The sequence below is a fragment of the Aethalodelphis obliquidens genome, unplaced genomic scaffold, assembly GCF_003676395.1.
Source record: "Aethalodelphis obliquidens isolate GAN/ISIS:26980383/991018 unplaced genomic scaffold, ASM367639v1 scaffold80, whole genome shotgun sequence".
NCBI lineage: Eukaryota > Metazoa > Chordata > Mammalia > Artiodactyla > Delphinidae > Aethalodelphis > Aethalodelphis obliquidens.
The window spans coordinates 186568-208686 of NW_020838024.1; the positions used below are offsets into that span (position 1 = coordinate 186568).

General features: G+C 39.9%; 2 protein-coding genes across 10 annotated transcripts in view; one reads left to right on the top strand and one right to left on the bottom strand.

Annotated features, from left to right (window-relative positions):
* The window catches only part of RICTOR (RPTOR independent companion of MTOR complex 2), a 127695-nt gene extending 123120 nt beyond the window's left edge, over window positions 1-4575 (top strand). For all 6 annotated transcript variants that reach the window (XM_027092723.1, XM_027092724.1, XM_027092726.1 and 3 more), the window contains one exon: window positions 89-4575. In XM_027092723.1, coding sequence (XP_026948524.1) covers window positions 89-163 — 75 coding nt within the window. In that variant the 3' untranslated portion in view covers window positions 164-4575. The remainder of the gene's footprint in view (window positions 1-88) is intronic.
* Window positions 4576-8383: 3808 nt separating this feature from the next.
* The window catches only part of OSMR (oncostatin M receptor), a 57947-nt gene continuing 44211 nt past the window's right edge, over window positions 8384-22119 (bottom strand). The window contains exons 11-19 of one of the 4 annotated variants that reach the window (XM_027092633.1): window positions 21780-22002; window positions 18897-19076; window positions 17747-17851; window positions 17096-17167; window positions 16095-16271; window positions 15333-15500; window positions 11972-12053; window positions 10933-11005; window positions 8384-10605 (exon numbers count right to left, since the gene is read on the bottom strand). In XM_027092633.1, the coding sequence (XP_026948434.1) occupies window positions 10030-10605; window positions 10933-11005; window positions 11972-12053; window positions 15333-15500; window positions 16095-16271; window positions 17096-17167; window positions 17747-17851; window positions 18897-19076; window positions 21780-22002 (1656 nt within the window). In that variant the 3' untranslated portion in view covers window positions 8384-10029. Of the gene's footprint in view, window positions 10606-10932; window positions 11006-11971; window positions 12054-13974; window positions 14138-15332; window positions 15501-16094; window positions 16272-17095; window positions 17168-17746; window positions 17852-18896; window positions 19077-21779; window positions 22003-22119 lie in introns of those variants that run through there. The other 3 variants (XM_027092634.1, XR_003429906.1, XM_027092635.1) reach the window with 3 other exon arrangements.

Genomic DNA, 22119 nt, shown 5'->3' on the forward strand with positions numbered 1-22119 from the left:
TCTTTCAAAAATCTCTGAATTAAGTTAAAAGAGATTATATCTGTTGATACACTAGAAAGTCATTAATAATTTACCACTTCTTTTCTAGATGCATGAAGAAGCAGAGGCTGTCTTGGCAACACCACCAAAGCAACCTATAGTTGATACATCTGTTGAATCCTGACCTCATATTTATGATGTATATAGATGTATACTATATATATTCATATTTGTGGACTTCTAAAAGCCTCAGAAAATGCCGATTGACTGGGCAGCAAAGATAGGAGTATCTTCGCTACGCTGTTCCAGCAATTACTGGTACATGAGCAGTTGGAACTGCGGACTTCCCTAACCGAAACAACTTCCTCTCTCCCCCGTTGAGCCCTTTTAGGGGTTCATTGTTCATTACCACAGTTTTAAGAGTTTTAGTTACCATTGTATGCAAGAGCCAAGCACTGAATACCTACATAGGTTTTCTATTTTTTCATTTTAAGAGCATAATAACAGTGGAACAATAATAAGATATGCAGAAGCACCCTTCACACCGTTATTTCTGAATTCTTTTTTTAGGGTAAATATAAAGATGCCTTGTTTGTTAACTAATTTGTGGAAACTAGGAATCAGTGTCTCTGAGGGTGCATCCTATTAGCACAATGGGGTGTGCTGTAACTGCTGGTATTAGAGGGGGATCTTTGGCCCTTCCACTTTTTTCTTCATGTTTATAACACTACTTCAGAGGTTTGTAGCCTCACAGCGAAAGAAGAGCCTCAACAACCAGGACTTATAAATTATTTTTACATTACTAGACTTACATAAAGTTTCTTGTTTTCCATCTCTTCAGTTTTGTTGCAATGTGTTATTGTAGGCTATTTGAACTAATTAAGGTTTTTCACTACAGTTCCTGATTAAAATCAGAAAAATTATTTTATAATTCAAAGTATTTTCCATTCATAGAATGCATATATTTTCAGTGGACTTCCATTTTCATCAGCTTCCCATATCACCATTTTAAACCGTAACTTGAACAAGCACTATTAATTTAGACCTAAAGCAAAAGAAAGCATTAAATAAAATCTTGCATCTCTTGAGGAAAAGATAAGTTTGCCTACAGTTTATACATTCCATGGGAAAAGAAAAGCCATAGTTCCTTTTAAAATATCATTAATGAAACTTACTATTACGATTAAAAATTGTAGTGAAAAGCCTTAAGTACCAAATTTTAAAGCAGCAGTAATTTAATTTTTATATCAGTGTTCTTGTTTTGCACAAACTAAATGCAGTGATAGGTGAGTTTATGAATGAGTACAGTAATTGCCTTTATCACATTTGCAAAATTAAGTTGATGAGGGCAAGGTTTTGTTTATTTGTGTGTTTAATTTGTGTATGTCTAAAAATATTTGGAAATCTTTACAGGAATTAAACATATATGCAAATTTGTATATAAAAAAGCATGGCCATCCTCATTAGAATGCTTGTAAATGAAAGGATTATCTTTTTTGAGGTCTATATATAAATAGAAAAAAAAATCCAGCTGGACTGATTAGGACCCTTTTTTAATTCATTTGTTTAGACCATTTTTACAGTTATGCATCAACTCTGACACAGTCATAGTACATGGATTAATATCTTCCCATATTACAGATCCTTTTTATAATGGGCTTGTTCTTTGAGATCTCTGTAAAGAACCCTGTGAACTAGAAAACGTAACTCACAGAGATTTTTTTTTTTTTTAAATATACTGGCACTGAAAGTTCCAATTGGGATGAAGCATTTCATCTCACTTCATAACACCTCTTTGACTGCACTTCAGTGAATTGTTCTTATGTGCACTGTGTAGCAACTTACATTATAACAAAGCAGATAAGGGCTGTAAGCTTCTGCTTATGTTAAAAAGTGGTTCTTCAGATTTTCTTTCATAAAATCCAATTGAAGATAAAAGAAATGCTTTTTTTTTTAACTTTAATTTATCACTGAACCCAAGTGTTTATTTAAATGTTAACAGTACTTCTAAGAACGTTGCCTGTCACCTTGGTCTTTGGTCTTGGATGATTAAACTGCCTTCCGGAGAACCAAATGTCAGAGATACTAGACCAAATAGTGATTAAAAACTCCAAAGGAGGTGATGTAGTAATCTTATGAATAATGGGATTAACATATTTTAGACATTCATTTTAAACACTACCTCAGTTAATATAAAATCTGTGGTTTAATCCCTCAAAAGTTAACAGTAAATTTTTTGTTACACACACACACACACACACACACACACACACACACACACACACACACTCATCCCTGGACCCCACCTCACTCATTCATCCTGAAATGAAGTCTTCATTACTATTAGCCTGAACAGTTTTTTTGATTATTACTTTGAAAGATGTGTGTATATATCATAATATTTGCCTATAGCACTTAGTTTGGGGAGACAGAGCTTTGTGGTTCTCAGTAATCTAAGAAAAAAAGATGTCTATACTTAAATGTATACTGCTATTTGGTTTATCCATGTTTCACTGACAGGTCTAATATGTTTTCTTTAAGTACTTATTTGTATAAAAGTAGACTTCTATGATGAAAAATGCTCACATGCGGTGCCAAGTGATTTACTTAAGTGTTTAAAATATTAAATTATAGCAGAAAAGGTTAGGAATGTTGTCAGTGGTAATAGAAATAATTGAGAAAAGCACCTATATGTAATAGATATTTCCAGACTATAAAATACCAAAATAATGTCAATACTGTAGTTTTCCAAGATTTTAGAATTAATCTTAGTCCATATAAATTTGTACTACTGGTAATTATTGAATAATTTGGAGGAATTTGGGCAGTTGTGCTGGTTGTAAACTGTGAATTTCTAATTGTAAAGTGAATTGTCATTTCTAATTGAAATTTTTTTCAAGAACAGATTTCAGCTTCACATACTAATAAGTAAATACTGATAAATACGGAAATTAGAAATTAGTATTTGTAATTAAATATGGTCTAAAATTTCTTATACTTTTACTTCCTATTTATGCTTAGATAGACTTGAGGAGGGAAAAAGTCTTTTCTCCCTAATAAAAAATTTTCTAATGAAGATTGGTAGCATAAGGGCATTCTGTAAGACATTGACTTTGAAAGAGGCTCTTTGAAGGTATATACTTTATTATGGTAGTTACTCTAACATCAGGTGTATAAGTCCTTTTGAAATGGGGTGGCTTTAATAGTTTTGAGCTCTTTTATCCAGAGCTTGAGGTAATTAAAGCTGAGTTTTTCTGGGCATATTACAATGGCAGAGTGTTCAGCAGTGAGGTGGGAATGCTTATTTAGATTTGTCTCCTGCTATTTATATAAATTTTTTTTCATTCCATTCAGAGGATGCCTTTTATTCCCACATTAAAGCACAGATCATTAAGCAATAAAAAGCAATCAAATTGTCATCCAAATTATAACTGCAGTTACTTTTGCATGGTAAGAGTGAGGTGCTAATTTTGTGTGAGAGGAGCGTTGTAAACTACCTTGGGAAAGGTCCTTTGGAAGTAAGGTTTTTCCCCTTTTGTCCTATGCTTCCAGTTTGGTCTCAAATTCACACTCCATTGAACATGGGAAAAAAGAAACAATTGAGAGAGTTTTATGAGAAGAGCTGTTGGAGTAAAAGAACATTTCACATTTTCCAAAATGTAAGTTGGGAAAGGTCTCCCTTGTCTCCCCATTCAGGGAATACATTATTACCAGCTTCATTTCAAGAGTATCACTACAGTGAGAGTTTGATTATAAAAGCATACCGGTAAAATTAATAGCAGTGCTTATCAGACAATATTGAAATCTGTGAGAATCTTTCTAGGAGCATTTGTTTTTTCTTTTAGTTTTAGGTTCCCAGGGTAGTTTTCATTCATAGTAGTGTTTTATGACTCACACAGAATGTGGATTTTCTCCCCTTTAGAGTATTTTTGTAATATAGGTGGATAGCTATGCCACAGCATGCATAAATTGCACATTTTGTTTGACCTTCTTTATAAAATATTTAATTTGAAAAATATAATTTATGCCAAAAAAGTATATCTTGTAATTTTGCCACTAAATAGGTTGATTTAGCACAAAATGCAAAGTCTTGGGGCAAAGGAGGGGGGAGATTAAAACTTTCATAGATAATAGTTGAAAATGTTCCATTATTGGCCTGTCAGAAACCCTAAAGCTGCATTGTAAAACAAATGGTGTAAATTAGTTTTGAAAAGTGGTAAGGGATTGTGAAACAAATCTGACTTAATGCTCCCTAACCACAAAATTTTCTTTTTTATTTAGTAATACGCTGCTACATATTTGGAGGTTCTGGTGTTTGTAGGTCACTGAACAGACATTGAAATCTGATTTATATTGTATAACTGTAACATAGAAAGAAAAAGTATTTATATATTTTCCGTAAGAATATTTCATTGAGTTGTGTATAATTTAAATAAGGTTTGTCCTCTAATGGTTTTGCTCACCTTGATTTTTTTTGTGGTTTTCTTGTTTTTGTATAATGTGTACAGTTTTATGTCAAGGGCATTAAAAGCCTCCTGAAGCATAATCTTATCAAAGGGATACATTCTTAATAAAATGTACTTAAAAATTCTTAAACTTGTGTCATTATATTTGAAATTTTAAAACCATCAGTGTTGATTTATGTACCACTGAGGCTGGTAAAACTGACTTTTAGGTACCATAGATAAGAATCTGGTTCAGTAACACATAGCGGCTTGTTCCAAATGTTTTAAAATAGCTATTTATACTTTCTAAACACTTTATAATCTAATCAAATATCTTTACAGTTTTTATTTTTTAACTGCAGTTTATTGTAAAGGGTTTGAAAAAGTGGATCGATCTATAGAACAATTCTGATTCTTTTAGTGATTAATATACAAAATGAGCAATGATGGTATGATGGTAACTTTTCTGTATAAGCTATTTGATTTCTCACAGAAACTGGCCTGGATCAGGTAAGCTAACCTACAGCCACCTAGTGGCAAAAGAAAATACCACAAGGGGAATTACAAGCCTGGAGAATAAAATTCAATGTCAAAGCTAGGGTCTGTTACAGTTGATTAAATGTGGTAAAATGTATTCAGAAATAGATTTGTTTTGGATAGTTTGGTTTTTAAGCACATGTGTATCATTTTCATATTGCCTTCTACTATTGTTTTTCAACAAAAACATAGTTGGCCCCCAAATAAACTAAAAGCACACTTAATCATCATCACCTCTGAAAACTGTGATGATATAGCTGAACTTCAGACAGTTTGTTTCATTTTTTTAAACTCTTTGGTATATAAAGTACTGTCCTAGAGAAAGAAAAATATCCTATGATATCCCTTATGTGTGGAATCTAAAAAGAAACGATACAAATGAACTTATTTACAAAACAGAAACAGACTCACAGAGGACTAACTTATGGTTACCAGGGGGGAAGGGTGTGGAAGGAGGGATAGTTAGGAAGTTTGGGATCGACATGTACACACTGCTATATTTAAAATAACCAACAGGGACCTACTGTATAGCACAGGGAACTCTGTTCAGTGGCAACCTGGCAGCCTGGATGGGAGGGAAGTTTGGGGGAGAATGTATACATGTATAGGTATGGCTGAGTTGCTTTGCTGTGCACCTGAAACTATCACAACATTGTTAATTGGCTATCCTCCAATACAAAATAAAAAGTTTAAAAAAATTTTTTAAAAGTACTGTCCTAGTCCATTCAGGCTGCTGTAACAAAATACCACAGACTGGGCAGTTTATAAACAACAAATTTATTTCTCAAACTTCTGTTGGCTGAAAGTCTGAAATCAGAGTGTGAACATGTTTGGGTGAGGGCCCTCTTTCAGGTCCCAGACTTCTTGTGTCTTGTGTCCTGACACGGCAGAAGGGACTAGGAAACTGTAGCGTCTCTTATAAGAGCATTAATCCCATTCATGAGAGCTCTAGCCTCCTGACCTAATCACCTCCCAAAGGCCCCATCTACTAATACCATCATCTTTGGGTGTTAGGATTTCAACATAGGAATTTGGGGGGGGGCATCATTCAAACCATAGCAACTAATTTTGTATTGATTTCAAAAAAACCCAAAATGTACTAAAACTTTGTTTCTTTAATGCTTAGAGGACAAAGACAACTACATTTGCTTAGTCCTTTAAATTGAATGTATTTAGTCATTGTAAGTATTATTTTAACTGCTAATTTTGAAGGCTTTTAATCGTCTGTTGTATCTCTTCGAAGGTTTTAATTTTTTTTTTTTTGGCCGCACCTTTTGGCATTCTGGATCCTAGTTCCCCGACCAGAGATTGAACCCGCACCCCCTGCAGTAGAATTGCAGAGTCTTAACCACTGGACCACCAGGGAAGTACCTCTTCAAAGATTTTCAAAGTCCTACTTTATGCAAAATGTTTAGTATGTTTTGTAATTTTTTTGAGATGAAAGTCAGCTAATCTTTCCACAGAGCTCTTAGAAGAAATATTTGATGTTGTCTAATTCAACTTGATTTTCATAATCATATTCTAGTGGAGAATTAGTTTTACTAGAATTAGTATGAGTCAGGTGTTGGAATGTCAGCAGGCACTTTCAGCAGGTCCATAGCTCTGCTATGTGACTAGGTCCCTGCTCCCAGCCTATCTACCTGCAGCTGAGGACCAGTCACCAGGCCGAGGCATTATTTGTGGGTCATTATTTGCCAGTTTTTCCCACCATCAAAATATCCTGATATTGCTAAGGAATATTACTAACTAGGTTTTAGATGTGATTTTTTTTTTAATTTTAATTCTTTTAATTTTTTATTTTATATTGCAGTATAGTTGATTTACAATGTTGTGTTAGTTTCACACGTACAGCAAAGTGATTCAGTTATATGTATACATATATCCATTCTGTTTTAGATTATTTTCCCATGTAGGTTATTACAGAATATTGAGTATAGAGTTCTCTGTGCTATACAGTAGGTCCTTGTTGATTATTTTATATATAGTATTGTGTATATGTTAATCCCAACCTTCTAATTTATCTCTCCCACCCCCCCACCTTTCCCCTTTGGTAACCATAAGTTTGTTTTTGAAGTCTGTGAGTCTGTTTCTGTTTTGTAAATAAATTCATTTGTATCAGCTTTTTTTAGATTCCACATATAAGTGATACCATGTTTGTCTTTCTCTGACTTACCTCACTTAGTATGATAACCTCTAGGTCCATCCATGTTGCTGCAAATGGCATTATTTCGTTCTTTTTTATGGCTAGCGGTCCATTGTATATATGTACTACATCTTCTTTATCCATTCCTTTGTTGATGGACATTTAGGTTGCTTCCACGTCTTGGCTATTGTAAACAGTGCTGCAATGAACATTGGGGGGTGCATGTATCTTTTTGAATTATGGTTTTCTCAGGCTATATGTCCAGTAGTGGGATTGCTGGGTCATATGGTAGTTCTATTTATAGCTTTTTAAGGAAGCTCCATTCTGTTCTCCACAGTCGTTGTACCAATATACACTCCCACCAATAGTGTAGGAGGGTTCCCTTTTCTCCACACCCTCTCCAGCATTTATTGTTTGTAGACTTTTTGATGATGGCCATTCTGACCTGTGTGAGGTGATACCTCATTGTAGTTTTGATTTGCATTTCTCTGATAATTAGCAATGCTGAGCATCTTTTCATGTGCTTTTTGGCCATCTGTATGTCTTTGAAGAAATGTCTATTTAGATCTTCTACCCATTTTTTGATTGGGTTGATTTTTTGATAGGTATGATCTTTTAAAAGGTATTATGGCTATATTAGAAAAAGTAAAGCCTATTTAGAGAAACAAATATTTACAGATGAAATGATTTGCTTCAAAATCATTTCAGGAGGGAGACTGAATAAGAGTACAGATGGACTAAAATAAACATGGTTTAGTGGCTGTTCGGATTGATGACAATACATAAGGGTTTGTTAAACTCTTCTCCGTTTGTATATATTTGAAATTCTCCATGAGTTGTTTTTTTTAATCGTAATAATTCTGACACATGAATACAAATTTCAAAGTTTCTGAATAACACTTCTTAAAATGATGCTGTTAAATGGCATATACTAAGTTATTTGGTTATTTACGAAGATGGGAGAAGAATGTTTACAGCCAAACTATAGTCATAGTGATACTGTAAGGACAAAATTATATAGCCCAGCATTTCCTATTGGTATGTCGTTATATTTCAGAAAGACATCTTCATTTGACTTAGACCAATGATTCTCAAAGTCGAGTATGCATCTGAATGCCTGGGAACTTATGAAATATATGGATTCCAGGCCTTGGACCACAGAGATTCTGGTTATGAGATTTGGACTGGTACCCAGGAATTTACATTTCTAGTAAGCTTATTTATCGGCTATAATAATTGTTAAGGTTTTTACTTCATTGAGGTAGAGAAAACAAAATAATGCAATGGTGAAATATTTTAATTAAAGCTTATTGCAACAAAAATGCCTTCAAGGCTTTGTGGATTATTTTTTTTTAAAGAAAATCTTTATGAAATATACTATTTACAAATCAATCATCACTGTCATTGATGTTTCTATGTACTTTTATAATTGCATCATGACAAACTCAAAGAGGCTAAATGATAACAATACTGGCCCCAGAGTCTTCTCAGAACTCTTAATCAAGATACTTGTTTGTACTATGTTAGGTGTACATAGCCCATTATTCAGCCAAAGGCTTAGTTATATAGAAGGAAAAAGTTGAAAAGCCTGAACAGAAGTCTGGGTTTGTGTATATTTAGGTCAGTTGACAGCCATCTTCCTTTCAGCTGTGGCTCCTTCTCTCTCATTCTTCATAGTGTGGAATGGCACAGCGCAGGGCATTCGGTACCAGAAGCACAGGCAGCGTCATGTCCACCACAACAAAGAAAAAGGAGCCCCTAATTATGCTTGTTTAGAAGTGTGATAAGTAAACATTAAGGGTTGTCGGGCAGAAAGAAGTGAAAAGAACTCTAGCACGATTGAACACCTACTATGTACCAGGTATGTGCTTTGCATATATTGGTTCAAAGAGACAGAGCTGCTGCTGAGCCACTCTAGGAGTTCCCACTCCATTTAGCCTTTTGCAGTTATATCTGAATGATGTTCAACAATGAGGTTTCACTTTATTATGTTAGCATAACAGGAATATAAGGAGACAGTGAAGGCATTATCTTGACCCAGACAGCCTACTGCAGAGTCCAAAAGATGCTTACTGAAAATAGGTCATTTATATACCAGAGTTCTTGAAAAAACGAGGAACCATAAATGTGAATGGAATTAATGACATTATCCTTTTATCTGTTCTGAGGTAGTCATCAAAAGTTGTGGTAGAAGACATGCCTACTAAGTAGGAGTGCTATAATCTTGACACTGAGGCAGGGGTTCCATGCCAGTCCCACTCTTTAACCGTGGTAAACTAAGCAGGACAATTGTGGGGATCTCATCGATTCATTCGCATGTCTTACCTATTAGATAAGGTCTAATAGGAAGAATTCATTTTACTACATCAGTGAACTACAAATTATCATCACTTCAAGGCAAGTCTAAAATCTGTTTTGGTATCAAATATCTGCGACTTCATTAAACACACCCAGAATAAATTAACATTGACAATTTATGCTCCAGTAACGAATCTTCTGTAGCCTTTATTAAAGCCTGAAATCTAGTTCCTTTACTCTTGAGATATTAAATGTGGGGTAAAACTTAATGGAAATACTTTCTTACTAAAAACTGAACTTCAAGGACCTGTCCAGTACTGAGTGGATGGGATCTATCCCTATGTCAAGTGCCAAGTCTGCTGTTACAAAGGTGAACGTGGAACACGCAGCAGCAAGGTAAGCCTGTTCCCATGATCCTGCCATTTCTACAGTGAGCCTGCTCCAAGGATGAATGTTAAGTTTCATAGCTTCTGACCTTCAAAACCTAGCAAGATTATATAAATCAGACCTGACAATGGTGATGATAGCTCACTGGGATTAAGCCCTGAGGTATCTGGTGATGGAATGGTGCCGGCTATGCTTCTCCTAGGGTCTGTGTAGCGTAAGGATACGAAATGGGTACACTGCTTAGGGGCAGTGTTCCCCTTGACCTAAAAGGGTAGTGGAGGAGAGGCTGCTGTTCTCACTTGGGGGAACGGAGGCAAGACCCAGGGGTATGGCCATTTGCATTTTATACTCTGAACAGAGTGCTGGCTCTGGTGGATTTGTTGGCATGCTGTCCTTGTCTCCAGAGGTGGGTGAAGCCAACTGGGACACATAATTCAAATTAGCTTCTCCGGCTGGGATTTCTCCCAGGGAATTCATGTAGTTTTGTTCCAGTGCCTTTAGTAAATTTTCAGGTGAAGTCAGTGGTCCCAGCTGATGTGGTGGGGCTTGAGGGGTTACTGGGAAATGTCCACAAGAAGCAAAGTCAGAAGCTGCCTGATTATAGGTGAAGTTCTCAAAACACATGCAAGGTCCAGGGCCAGAGTAGTTCTTCTCCGTCGGAAGGAGGTAAAGGTAGGCAGGCTTAGTAAATTCAGTTTCTGTGAGTGACTTCCTAGTGCCTAAGAACTGTATCTTACTCCCCTCGGGCTTGTTTATAACTTCAATAGCATCTGGAACACAGTCGTTGACATACATTATTGTTAGATGAGGATTCTCCTGGAACAGAAACAAAAAATGTGCAAAGATAATGTGTGTGTGTGTAGCACAGTATATAAAGCATGTGAAACGCACTTAGAGCTTCAATTTTTTTTTGTTGTTTTATCCTGGTCACAAGTTAACTGGAGGTGATGTTGAAAACCAAAAGATATCCCGACAGAAGAAATCAAAGTTGTGTTCAACCCTTTCACGGCTATGGGAGCAGAAGAGGCTTTTGCTTTGTGACATCTTCCTGAGAAGGTCTAGGAGTGTATGATTATTATAGCCCCAGCCCTGGGTTGGTCTTTAACAAGCATATGAGTATCCATACAATTTCCCAGCATTTACCTTGGATTTTATTAATGACAGGACACTGCTCTTGTAAGGGTTTGGACTATCAGGATAACACTTCTCCTTCAGCCTAGAAAAACAGTGAAAATTAGACAATTTTGCAATATAGCAGAATGGTTAAGAGTGAGAACGCTGGAGTCAGATTCCTGGGTTCTAATCCGTGCTTTATCAATCACTCATTAACACTGTAACCTTAAGCAAGCTTTTTAACCCTTCTATGCTTTAATTTCCTTACTGGTTCAATGGAGATCATTACGGTGGTGATGGTAGTGTTGGAAGCATTAAATGAATTGTTATATGTAAAGCACTTAGAACACTTCCAAGTACATGGTAAGTGAAATATAAATATTAGCTATTGCTATGAACAAATTTGGCAACATTTTAAAATAGTTGGTTTCCTTATTATTATTTTTGGCTGCGTTGGGTCTTTGTTGCTGTGCGCTGGCTATCTCTAGTTGAGGCGCGTGGGCTTCTCATTGTAGTGGCATCTCTTGTTGCGGAGCACGGGCTCTAGGTGCACAGGCTTCAGTAGTTGTGGCACGCAGGCTCAGTAGTTGTGGCACGTGGGCCCTAGAGCGCAAGGGCTTCAGTAGTTGCGGCACATGGGCTCTAGAGCACAGGCTCAGTAGTTGCGGCACATGGGCTCTAGGGTGCGCAGGCTTCAGTAGTTGTGGCACGCAGGCTCAGTAGTTGTGGCTCACGGGCTCTAGAGCACAGGCTCAGTAGTTGTGGCGCGTGGGCTTAGTTGCTCCACGGCATGTGGGATCTTCCCGGACCAGGGCTCGAACCCATGTCCCCTGCATTGGCAGGCAGATTCTTAACCACTGCGCCACCAGGGAAGTCTGGTTTCCTTATGTATTGATTTATTGCTTATCTGTTGATAAACAAGATTGTTTAAAACATCATATTTCCACCAAATCCTCCTTTGTTCTTTCCTTTTCAGCACTTTTCCTCATATTATCAGGTGTGACTTCTATCTCCTTTCTAGATTTTTCTTTGACTCCTTCTTGGATAAAAACCTTCCCCGCACACTTACCACTGACTTTTTAAGTAGCAAATTATCATGACGATCAAAACGCAGAAAATCATGGGCAGGATGATGTGTATCAGTGTATGGGCTGGAGAGGAAAAAGAAAGGGATATTTTTAATGACTGCTTTTCCCTCAAAGGAATAAAAATAGTTTTACATGTCTTTTATTCCTCAAAACTCCATTTGTGCAAGGTTCAATATGAGTTCTGTCTGACTGCTGGGGGACAGGGCAGTGAGACCAACCAGCCAACACAGGGAACCATTTGCCCTCAACACTTGTGACTCAAACCCACACCTCTCCTGACAGACTGGATCATTACTCCCCATTCTTTACTCCCTCCCTGTATGGGAATTACACTCCACACACTTGACTTGTGGGCTCAGCCACGTGAGTTGGTTTGGCCAATGGGAGGTGAGTAGTGGTCATGCTGGTTGGTAGCTGCGTTCGGTGTGCTTGTAGTTGGCTTGCTCTCTTGTGTTCCTGTGACCCACTCTGAGAAGAGTTGGTCCCTCAGAGCCACTGTCCCTTCAGCCTAAGCCTCAGGGTGAACCTACATGGAACAAACCTGCCTGAAGCTTGGAGTCCCACCTGGCCCAGCCTACGTCAGCCAAGCCAGGAGCATGAAAAGAGAGATTTATTTTTGTATGCCATTGAGATTTTGAGGTATTTTATTACACGTCAAAACTTGACGAATGCACCCCTTCTAGTTAGGCTCTGAGAAAATTACCTAAGTCATCACCCGGGATAATTATTCTATTTTTATTTCTCAGATATGTCAACCTGTACTTCATTTTCATAAATGCCCATCTTCCTGGTCTCACTGCTTGCAAATCCGCCAAAGAATAGTTCAGCTGGGTTGGTAAACATCCTCTTTTATAAAAGCAAATCGCACGAAGGGGTTTGGAGGCTGACAGTCATTCACATGTACATATATTCCTGTTCAATCCCTTTGCCTCCCTGCCCTCCTCATCCCCCTCCACAGCTGTCCTGCAGGAATGGGGACTGACTTGTGGTGCTAGTGGATAACACTGGAGTTTTGTCAGGGAGGGCAGGCCCAACCCAGTGCTCTGAGGAAGCACAGGGCTCTGGAGAAAAGGACATGGGAAGGTAAGAGGGTGGCAGAGAAAGCACCTCGACAACTGGCCTAAAATTATCCCTGACACCAGGTAAGGCGAAAGAAACTCCTCCTGACACCACTAAAGAACACCGTGCTCTTGGACTTCCCTGGTGGCGCGGTGGTTAAGAATCCACCTGCCAGTGCAGGGGACACGGATTCGAGTCTGGGAAGATGCCACATGCCACAGAGCAACTAAGCCCGTGCACCACAGCTACTGAGCCTGCACTCTAGAGCCCTGTGCCACAACTACTGAGCCCACGTGCCACAACTACTGAAGCCTGTGCACCTACAGCCTGTGCTCCACAACGAGAGAAGCTACTGCAATGAGAAGCCCGCACACCGCAGCGAAGAGTAGCCCCTGCTCACCACAACTAGAGAAAGCCTGCATGCAGCAACGAAGACCTAACACAGCCAAAAATAAATAAATAAAAATAAATCAGTACATACATGTTTAAAAAAAAAAAAAAGAACACCTTGCTCTCAAGAGCAGTACTTTTGATGACTACAATTGGTTTTAAAATTTGGTTAAATTACGAATTTGTAATGTATCTGAGAAGCAGCCTGGGGAGCTACCCATAGTAGTTTCCAAACTTCAGACAGGCTTTGCTAAACTTTTTGTTGAAGTATAATATGTGCATACAGAAAAGTGCTCCTAAGTGTACAGCTCAATGAGTTTTCACAAACTGAACGTACCCACGTAACCAGTACCCAGATCAAGAAAAAGAACGTTACCAGCTCCCCCGAGAGTCCCCCAGTGTCCCCATCCAGGCATCTTCCCCTCCCACGGTAACCGCTAGCCTGCCTTTCAACCACATAAACAGCATTTGCCTCTGTCTATACTCTATGTGTGGAATTGTGCAGCAAGAGCGGGGCCTGGCTTCTGTCACTCACCATTGCATTTGTGAGTCCTCCATACTATTTTTCTAACTGTGGACTGTCATTCTCACTGCTGCAATTATGCAGCAACTTAGTTTACTTTTTCATAATAATCAATATAATTGAGTCACAGCCAAGGCTAAGGAGGTTTCTCATGAGTAAGGGAGATAAATGAAATCTAGAAAATATAATTGAGATAAAGATAATCATATGTATTATATGTGTGTGTGTGTGTGTGTCTTACACATACTCATACACACACCTCTACCAGCCAAGTAAATACTGAAGCTGGAAGAAAAACAGCCTGAAAATAAGTTTAAAATTAACTCTAGAATGGCAAGCATGCTCAAGTAATGTGAGTTGTTGACTGAAATCTTAACCTGACTACGAGAGTTCTGGCCTTTGGCTTAGAGACCTGGGGCCATGTTTCAGCCCAACCTGCCACTGTGGTCGTGGGCATCCTCATCACCCGTCAGACAGCCAGGTCCAGTGGTTCTACCTGACGAGCCCACCCCATCCCCAGAGCCCCACCTTACGCTACTTGGCAACCCAGGCAGATATTTTAGCCTATTTGTTTTTCATGGAGGCGTATCTTGAGATGTCCTTTCCAGCGTGGACCTCCTATGATTCCTATCTGCTACCTACTTTCCCTGCTTTCCTCCGTCAGTATCTGTTTTCTCCCACCACCTTCCTCTTTGTTGGAGGGCAGGATTTACCAGCAGAATCTTATTTACCAGTAAGCTGCCATTCTTCTCCCTTCCTCTTCTTTCTCCATCTTTCAAGACAAATGCATTTTGAAAGGATGGCTCTCTTTATCTCACCCTTTCCCCATCAAATCTGCAAACACCGGGTTCGTGAACCAACACTGCTTGCCCCACCGTACGTTCTAGTACCCCCAGAGACGCAAGGTCAAGAAGCCAGTAATTTGCCACTGAGACAAACCAGCCAGAAGTCTGGCTGCAGAGAGCAGTTCTGCTGAGAAGAACATCCCCACCCCTCTTGCAGACAGAACTCACAAGGCTCTTCCCAAGTCAACACTAAAATACGCCATCAGTGATTTTCAAACTATTCTGGGACTGAGTTCCAGAGAAGTGCCTCAGGGGCCAGAGAGAGGAAGAGGAAGATTCCAGGTTATAGATCAGTTGGATTAGCTTCACTCTTATCTATTTTATGTAGTGGGATTCTGCGTAACATTTCCTTTTTTTTTTTTTTTTTTTTTTTTTGGTGAGTTTCATCTAGAGAAAGAAAGAGACAGACACAGAAAGAGAAGAAAGGTTTAAAAATTCCCAATCTAGACAAAACCCATGCCCATGGTGTGTGTCATCTGTCAGTTTCCCAAGAACTGCTAAGAGTTTTGATTTGGAGAAACTCACAGTATTCATCCGGAGTTGTGACCTTTGTGAAGGCATCCAGGGGACCCTCGCCAACAGTTGTGTAAGGAGTGACGAAAAACTCATAGACGGATTCCGGCTGTAGATTTTCCACAACAAATGTCTTTTGTCTGGGGTTGTCAATTGTGTATTTGCAACATACTGAATCCTCTGTGAGGTTAAAAAAAAAAAAAATTTTTTTTTTCAAGAAGAAAAAACTATTAAGAGCGTGATAAAGATCTTGTGAGACAGTGGGGCACTAATACTCTTGTTGACTTGGCACTGCCAACGTTTCTAAACCAACCAAAAATGAAATCATAATTTCATCACACTGGGGACACTGGAAAAATATTCGGGAGACGGCAAGCAAAGCAAGCACCCCACTAAACAAGGGATGTTCCTCATCCAGGGGAAGCACTCAGACCTGCCAGAGAGAGAGGAAGAGCCTGCCAGTGCTTCTTAGATAGACATTTTAATAAACTTTAATGAAGTCAAAGAAAAAAATGAGGTTAGCAAGAATGTTTCCTAAGTAGGTTTTCTTAAGGAGCTGAGGGTATTTCAGGTGCTTCTAAAAATACTGGGCCACATTGTTTTTAAGTAAGTTAAAATCCTGGCCCCCATGGTCTTGTCCACCCTACTAATTTGTTTAAGCACGTGAGCACAGAATTCAGCCTGGCCACAGTCAGAGACGGCCGGCAGCCTTTCCAATGATTTCAAATAATGAGACCTTGAAACGGTAAACAGACAAAAAAAAAAAAAAGTCACCTGGAAGAACTGTCTTTTCAAATGCCGGGTGGCACTGCTCCCCCGCCTTGGGTTTCAGGTAGACATGGTATCCTTGTATAAAGCCAGGTTGGGATTCAGTGGAATAATCCTTCCAACTCAGAGTGAAGGAGTGGGAGGTCAACTTACTCATGACCACTTGAGGGTTGTCTGAAGGAGCTAGGAATAGGAAAGGAAGTTGGGATAATGTAAGATTTACGATTTGGAAAGAGTCTCAGTGCACTGGTGTAAACTGAAAGCAGAACCACGGCCCACTCTGTAGGCACGTGTGCCAAGTGAAGGAGTCTCATCTTTTTCTCTAGAGGATGTACGCCCTGACTTAGCTCGTGAGAGCTGGGAAGGAGTTAAGCAATCATCTTGTTCAAGCCTTACATCTCTCAGGTGTAGAAATGGATGCCCAGAGAGACTCAGTAACTTGGCAAGGTCACACAGCAAAAAAGAAAGGCTTTCTTAGACTTCATTCTGAGTCTGAATTCTCAACAGTGTTTGGGAGGATGAACTGAAGTAGGGAGGAAGGGAGGAGGAGGAAGGGTTATGTTTGAAGAGGTATGGGCAACTTTGAAGAACTCTAGTTCCCAAGTGGTAGCAGTGCACAATTGTCCAGGTGTCACAGGGAGAATCGGAAAGCATTTATTCTGAGGCTTCCCTGAGAGCCTGTTTCAGCACATACGCTGGTGCACACCTGGCCTATGTCCGCCAAAACACACAACACACCCTTTCTGCCTGTCTGGGGCAGCTCCCACCCAATGGAGAACCCCAAGAGCTGGTCTGATTGCTGAGAGGCAGTCAAGGACACAGCTGCCCAGCTTCCAGTGGGTGTGAGACCCTGGATGCCGAGAAGGTGAATTAGCAACCACATGGGAGGATCAAAACTCCCCCACACTGCTGCTGGGATCATGGTACAATTTCTGGGGGGGGCAGCGATTTCACAACATCTACCAAAAGTCTTAAAAATTATAAAATTGTATTTAAGAAGTTCAAACCTTTTGGCTCGAGTATTCTACTTCCGGGGCGTTGTTGAAAAACCATTATCAGAGCGATGGACAAAGATTCAGCTAAAATGATGGTGAGTCAGATAGGGCATAAGAGATTTGGCCAAGAAAGAAGAGAGAGATTGAGTATTTGAGACTGCAACATAACTGAAGGTGTATTTTATAGTTTTTAATTGAGAAATATTTTTGTAATCATCCTAAAAGTCCAACGACAGGTGATTTGACATATGCAAGCCATGAGGCACTTTGCAGTACTAAAAAATGATAGTTAAAGATTACTTAGTGACATGAGTCAAAAGGCACTTTACAAAATGGCATAGAGTAGTAATAAAAAAAGATCCCATTTTTATTTAAAAGTGTATATCTGTACTGAGAAAGGATACACATAAAATACCCAAGGTATTTGCCCTTGGGTGGTAAAATTAGCAATCATTTTGTCTTCTTTTGCATAACATCTTACAAATTGTCTTTAATGAAAATGTTTTCTATTTGTATGATTAAAAAATAACTTTTTAAAAAACCCCATTGCCAGAATAAACGGGACACTGAAAATTAGGAAAGGTGCTGTAATCTTCCTAAACCCAAAGTGAAGAGTTTCTGGATTGTTCTGAACAATGGACACATTAAATGCTTTAAACTTACCCAGTTCCTCCAAGTATCCTGCTTTTTTCTCTAATAAATGAGCCATCCTTTTGGTAGAAATTCCATAAATTCTGAAGTTGTATCGAACCCCTGGTCTAAAAGCACCTAGAGAAGAAAAGTCAACAGATTTTCAATAACACAGGATGCCATTCTCTTTACTTCTGAAAAGAAGAAGAATGAAAAATGAATTTGTGTCCCCTTAAGAGTTTCCTCCTCGGGGTTTCTGCCCTTCATCGCCACCATCTTCCCTCCTTCCCCTGAATCCTCCAGCATTTCCGACGAAGTCTGGGACTGTCCTCTACATCATCCTCTTGATAAAGAGCTCGCAAACATGCCCTTATCCACGTGCATGCAACTGGGCGCAGAATTCAACCAGACACAGAAAACCATGTAAAACTCTCCTTTGACTCCAAATCCCCTGCCAGCGACTGGCCTTCTCTCTGCCCATGAAGGGCAAGCATCTGGAAGATTTGCTTCCAGTACCTCACTTTCCCCTCACACCATGCCACTGACACTGCTCAAGCCAAGGGAAGACTCCCCTCCTCACTCCCCACCAGCCACTGAATGCCCTCCTCGAGTCTCATCAATCACCCTCTGGACCCGGACAATTCCCACATCTTTATCTTGAGCCCAGAAGATGGCGCCACCAACACCCCCCCACCCCCACCCCTAATCAAGCCACAAACCTAGGCTCCTTGAACTGCTACACTAGTAATCTCGAAATGACAAATCCAGTGTGGGAGGAAAGAGACCAAGTTCTAGATGTTCCATTGAAACTGACGTTGATAATCGACTCCCATCAGCTCTACTCCTATGTTTCCCAAGTCCACACACTTCACTGCTTTTGTAAAAGCTCTCAGGACAACTGTTACAATGTCCCTCTGCCATTCATTTGAGACTGCGACTCACTGCTGAACAAATTCATGAAACTCATGAACACCTATTCCAGCCTTTGGTCCAGGTAGTCTCTGTGAAAGTAGATATAAAGGTCAAACCTTAGACCACATCACTGCAAAATTTGAACTCCAAGACCCACGCTGGATTTGGAGTTATCAGTTGAGCACAAAGTGTCTGAGATGATCCAGAAACCCCTGTTGAAGTTGCTGCCAGGTGAATGGAGCAGCATGGTAATACAGAAGGTTCTTCTTACCCGAGCTAATGACTGTGCTTGTGGTATTGGGGCCTAGGTTTTTCCACTGGAGAACACAGGGCAGGTCCTGGGGACCATCACACCACTCCACAACATAGCCTGTGGCATCTCCGGATTGGGGTTTCCAAGACACAGAAAATCCATCCTCTGTGCCGTTAACTCTTCCTTTTTCAACCTCTTCTGTACATACAAAGAGGTCAATGCTTCAGATTTAATTAATCATACATTTTGCAAAAATATCTAAAGAAGAAAATAAACTTGAACGTGCAGTGTATCTAGCAGGTAAAAGCCCTACCTCTGCAATTGCTACGGGGCTTGGGTTAGGGCAGGAGGGATCTTTTCCTGCCTCTCACTCCAAACAAATATTCACACCTGCCCTTCAGATGCCCCCTGTCCTGATCTTCTGAGACCCAAAGGGACGTCAGCCCCTCAAACAGGGATCAGCAAACCACCGCCAGCAGGACAAATCCAGCCCTGGAAGCTTGTTTTTATATGACCCTTAAGCTAAGACTGGTTTTAAGATTTTTAAAGAGTTTTTAAAAACAAACAAAGAATACAGAATATAGATTGGAGACTGTCTGGCCTATAATGCCTAAAATATTTACTCTCTGCCCCTTTACCAAAAAAGTTGTTGACCCTTGACCTAGAACTGTGTCTGGTACTTGATCTGCTTTCAAAAATCATCTGTTGAATGAATGAATAATTTGGCTTAATTGTCCCACATAATGCTGGCTGCTCCTGAACTAACTACTGTCTCCTAGATTTTAGGGGCAGAAACTGAGGTGAGTGTGGAGAAAAAAAGGAAAGAACAATTCAGGTATGTACTACGCCAGATTATGAACGGATATGCACGCTACTTGTGACCTAGGATACCACCTCAACGTATTTTATGCACCAGGGTAGTTTTCCTAAGGTCTGACAATTGGAAAAAAGGTGATATGGTCTCAATGGACTACAGTTCTACTGATTTCAAGCAGGTCAGCCTAGATATTGAGGGATGAGAATTTCTCCTATTTCCGAGGCTGACTCCACTGTTCAGAGGGCAGTGGTCCCTGGTGGTCACTCTAGTGAAAGCAGACTCTGATCAAGGGGTGGACCTGCAAGCAGCTGTTCAGAGAGGCAGGCAGTGTGGCGCAAATGTTACAAGGGACAGACTTAACACTCAAAACGTACTTGTTGCTTCTCTGCAATTCATATTTAACTGGGCATCTTTAATTTATCTGGCAATTCTAATTAGAGCTGAACATTGATGCGAAAGCAGGATGCTATTACATTTTCTAGGGCACCAAATTATCACCCAGCTGGGAACACCGAAAGGAATGTGCAGCCCCAGGCATGAGGCGAGAGGTTCCCCAAGAAGGCCTGTGCCTATCCTACCCACATGGCTTCTCTGTCTTCCTTCATCAGAGAGACAAATCTCTTTCATATTAAAACTGACATTTTCTACTTCACTTATTCACACTGACTAAAATTTCACCCCAAACTTAGAAGCATGACTCTTACTAAGCTGCTTCTTTAAAATTGCAAATATGTTTTGAGGAGTGGAGGTAGAGGGAAAGAGAAAGGGAATCTATCTATTTTCTGTTTCTTCAGTCATTCACACTCTAGTGTGAATTGGCTAAACCTCCTTGGTCTCTCTCAGAGCACATCAGTGCCCTTATCCACTCTAGAGACTTAAGAATGTGGACCACATCAGGAAAGCTGGATAGGGCTTCACAAGGTGAAGGAATGGGTTCTAAAGGCAGGGCATGGGGAAGGAAGGTATGATAGGAACCCACAGATAGGGATGACCCCAAACAGATAATAGTGTTTAGCAGAGTTGTTTGAGCTGAGCCTCATTGGAGGCAGTGTTTTTTTAATCTATCAGCTCCCCCAGGGTGAATGAAATGCCCACCTTTCCCCTTCGGCCCTAATAAAGACAGAACACAACTATTCACTTCCTTCTCTAATACAGTTCTTGACAAGCAAAGATTAGGTTAAGTGACTCCTTAGTTTTTCTCCTGTGGCACAATCCCAATTTCTTTCTCTTACTTGACACACGGGATAGTTCTTAAACAAAGTAAATAAAACAAAATAATAACACCCTCTAATCTAGCCCACTTAACCTAAATTTAAGCCTAATTTGAATGATAGGTATAAAGCAACGTGACATAACCCTACAAGCAGGGTCTGAAAATTTTTATAGCAGTAACTGGGGTGACATTATTGCAAGGTTCATGAATGACCTTAGGATGTCTGTTGGGTCATGTTCAAGTGTGCAGTGTCTCAGAGTGTGTACTGCTGGGGGCGGGGTTAGTGCAGCCAACCTCTCTTCACAGCTCTCCCAAGAAGGAAATTTACACCATTATTAATTGTACACGTAAGGTCATTTCCACCTTGTTTGGTCTCTCACAGGCTAAGGGTTTAGCCAGTTATCACCATTTTATTCCACAGCTTTGGCAAAGCCCTTCTCGAAAGATGATGCTAGCTCTCCTCATGATGTCCAGAAATGTTCCTGGGCTCTTTATAGGTGGCCAAGACTGACAAAATATTCTGCCATATAATAAATGCACCTCATGTTTTGTAAGCCACAAAGCACTTTCATACCATCTCTAACTCTCAGCTGGGACTGTTTGTCGGTGTTGCATTTATTTGAATAAATTTGAGACAATTTCCCAAGTTGGTGGAAGAATCCCTGAGATACGGCTGAAATCTTCTTCCCACACAAAGGAGGACTGCGCCAGAAACCCGCTGACACGCCTGAACCCAAAGAAAATGACGGACAGTGTTTGGCAGCTAGATCTTTTGTCTCCCCAGATTACCGTCTTTCTGATTTACCCATCTCTGCCTAATAACACCATCAACACTTTTCTAGAGAAGAAAAACAAAACCAGAAACACTCACCGTTTCCAGGGTCTCCAGAAATGACAATTACGGAAGCAGGAGAAGGGCCCACACTGTTGTGAGCTGTGACATGGATTTGGTAAGAACACTGATCGAGGGTTAGTTCTGTGCTGCTGGCGGGAGCAGGGATGGAGAGGACCTCGAACCTGGATGGCTTGTCTAGGTTTTCTACAATTACATTATAGAACAGGATCTTCCCGTTGGCATGCACTTTTGAGAGTGGCTGAAAAAAATATTAAACAATCATTTCAAAATGGGCTTTCCTCTGAAAAGAGTTTCTGTCCCTTGATTGAACACACACACACACACACACACACACACACACACACACACACACACA